At 44.0% G+C, this 2,485-nt stretch overlaps 1 protein-coding gene across 1 annotated transcript; it reads left to right on the forward strand.

The window, feature by feature from the left end:
* Positions 1-1,048: 1,048 nt before the first annotated feature.
* On the forward strand, positions 1,049-1,864 carry LOC104585513 (high mobility group protein B1). The gene has a single exon (XM_010242430.1). It carries the CDS (start codon positions 1,049-1,051, stop codon positions 1,862-1,864), a length of 816 nt encoding a protein of 271 aa, XP_010240732.1.
* Positions 1,865-2,485: the final 621 nt, after the last annotated feature.

Consider the following 2,485-nt stretch of genomic DNA (forward strand, 5'->3'; position numbering starts at 1 on the left):
GAGGCTGCATGGCATGAACTGGTCAACAAGTACAATCTCCATGATGTCAACGTCATGGTTAACCTTTGGAATGAGAGGAAGACATGGATCTTCGCTTACTGGAAAGATGTTTTATGTGCATGCATGACATCTACGCAGCGAAGCGAGAGCATGAACCATGTGCTGAAGAACGGATTCGTGAGAGAACAACATGATCTCCACATTTTTGCACAGCAAGTTAACAACTGCATACAGACAAGGCATGAGTCGGAAGCAGCCGAGGCAATAGCTTCTATGGTATGCAAAAATAAAAATTGGAAGTTCATTTAGCCAAAGCCCTGGAGTTCACATGCCTACCGTGTGAAAGTTTAACTTCTGATCTTCTCATTTTTTTGTTAAACTAATTTGCAGGGAGTTATGAAGCCATTAACACGGTATGGCTTCGATGCGCAAATTCTAGAGCATTACACTAGGGCCGTGTATGGTGTGTTCCGGGAACGGCAATTCCATAGCACCGGTTTCAGAATTAAAACGTCTTCGCAAAACACAACTGAATTCCTTGTGCACCACTACAATCAGAGCAGGGAATTTGCATGGTCAAGTCACGAGTTCCGTGTGCTAGCGGACGAAGCAGAGGGCATACTTGAGTGCGAATGCAAGTTGTGGGAGCACATAGGTATTGTTTTTTTTTTGCCTTTTTTTGCGTAAGATCTATAGAAAATATACAAATGTCGTGTGTGCATTTAAAGTTTAACAGGAAAACTTGTCACAACAAACCAAAAACTGTTGAATTTCAAGGTTGTTCTGCCTCCATGTGATAGCTGTGTTTGAACATCTGCGGCTAGACGAAATTCCATGGCGATACATACTGAAGAGGTACACAAAGAATGCAGTTGCCGACCTGGTGTTTAACCGCAGGGACTACAAAATGACGGCCAAGGACGGGACATCCCTAAAGTACAGGCGAACAATGCTGTTCAACGAGGCGATGAAGACAGTGAACAGAGGCATGTCATCGGACCACATGTTCAATGCAGGCATGCGAGCTTTCAAGGAATTGAATTCCTGAATGGATGAAGAAGAGATTGAAACAAACGCTGAGGCAGATCATCACACAGAAGACTGCCATGAGGAAGGGCCGGCACTCTCTGGTGATATTCCAACAACAAATCCGGCGGAGGACGATACGATGAAAGAAGGAACAAAGACATATCTTCATGCACAGCCACCTAAAGTCGTGAAAACAAAAGGAAGTAGGAGCAAGAAGAAGAAGGATGAACCGCCTGCACCTGCCCATGCCACTGCAGCTGCCCGTCCAAAACCAGAGCTCAACACCCATGGAAACCCCAGAGGTCAAAGGTTGTGCAGCAACTGCAACAAAATAGCAGGGCACAATGCAAGAACATGCAAAAAGAGGCAGATGGCGGAAAAGCTCCTTGAGGCCCATCAAAAGGTGTACGGGGCTTCCCCCATGATGGATAAAGAAAAGATATGCATCAGAAATGTGCTTGCAAAACAGGTTGTAGGAATAGCAAATAACGAACAGCTTCTGGACACGGATGAGGATGAGGATTATGAAGACCAAACAGACGATCATGAGAATGAGGACGATGTAGAAGATTATGATGAAAATGAAGATGATCAAGGTGGAGAAGGTGAGGAGGAAGAACAATGCCAGACAGAAGTGACGAATGAGCAAACTCTTGAAGCTATTAAAAACAGCAAACCAACTCCCGCTGTTCCAGAAGGACAAAGAACATGCAGCATATGCAAAAAGAAGGCTTCGCACAACTCACGGACATGCCCTGACAAGGATGAGATCCTCAAAAAGCAGCTTGAAGAGCAACAAAACTCGGGGGATAAGGATAGGGAAGAGAACTTGTAGCAACCGTGGGAAAATTAGAGGGCACAATGCTAGAACTTGCAAGAAGTTGCAGCTGGAAGAACAACTTCGCGCGCAGATGGAGTTGGAATCACAGAAGATTGCTCAAGAGGAAGGCCCCGAAGAGCAGGTACAACCAATGCGTACAACAAGACGTAGTGCAAGGCTGCAGTAGTCTGCGTTCCAAACACATTCAGAACTATTAGGGGGGAGTCCACTTAAAAAGATCGTCTGAGTTTACTTGTTACTGTGATTTATGTGTTGGCTTCGCTATGTTAAATATGGGAGTTCAGTCATAAAATTGTTAGGGAAGTTCGCTCTTGACTACTTCTGGAGTTCTGTCCTGTAATATACAGAAGTTTAACTTGTTACTGTGATTTATGTGTTGGCTTCGCTGTGTCAAGTATGGGAGTTCAGTCATACTTGTTAGGAAAGTTCACTCTTACTGCTCGTGAAGTTCACTCATGTGATATACAGCAATTTAACTTGTTACTGTGATAAATATGTTGGCTTCGCTATGGGAACTATGTGAGTTCAGTCATATTCTATTCGGGGAGTTCACTCTTTGCTCCTTGGGAAGTTCTATCCAACAATATACAGAAGTTTAACTTGTTACTGTGATTA

Source organism: Brachypodium distachyon, chromosome 5, assembly GCF_000005505.3.
Source record: "Brachypodium distachyon strain Bd21 chromosome 5, Brachypodium_distachyon_v3.0, whole genome shotgun sequence".
Classification (NCBI taxonomy): Eukaryota; Viridiplantae; Streptophyta; class Magnoliopsida; order Poales; family Poaceae; genus Brachypodium; species Brachypodium distachyon.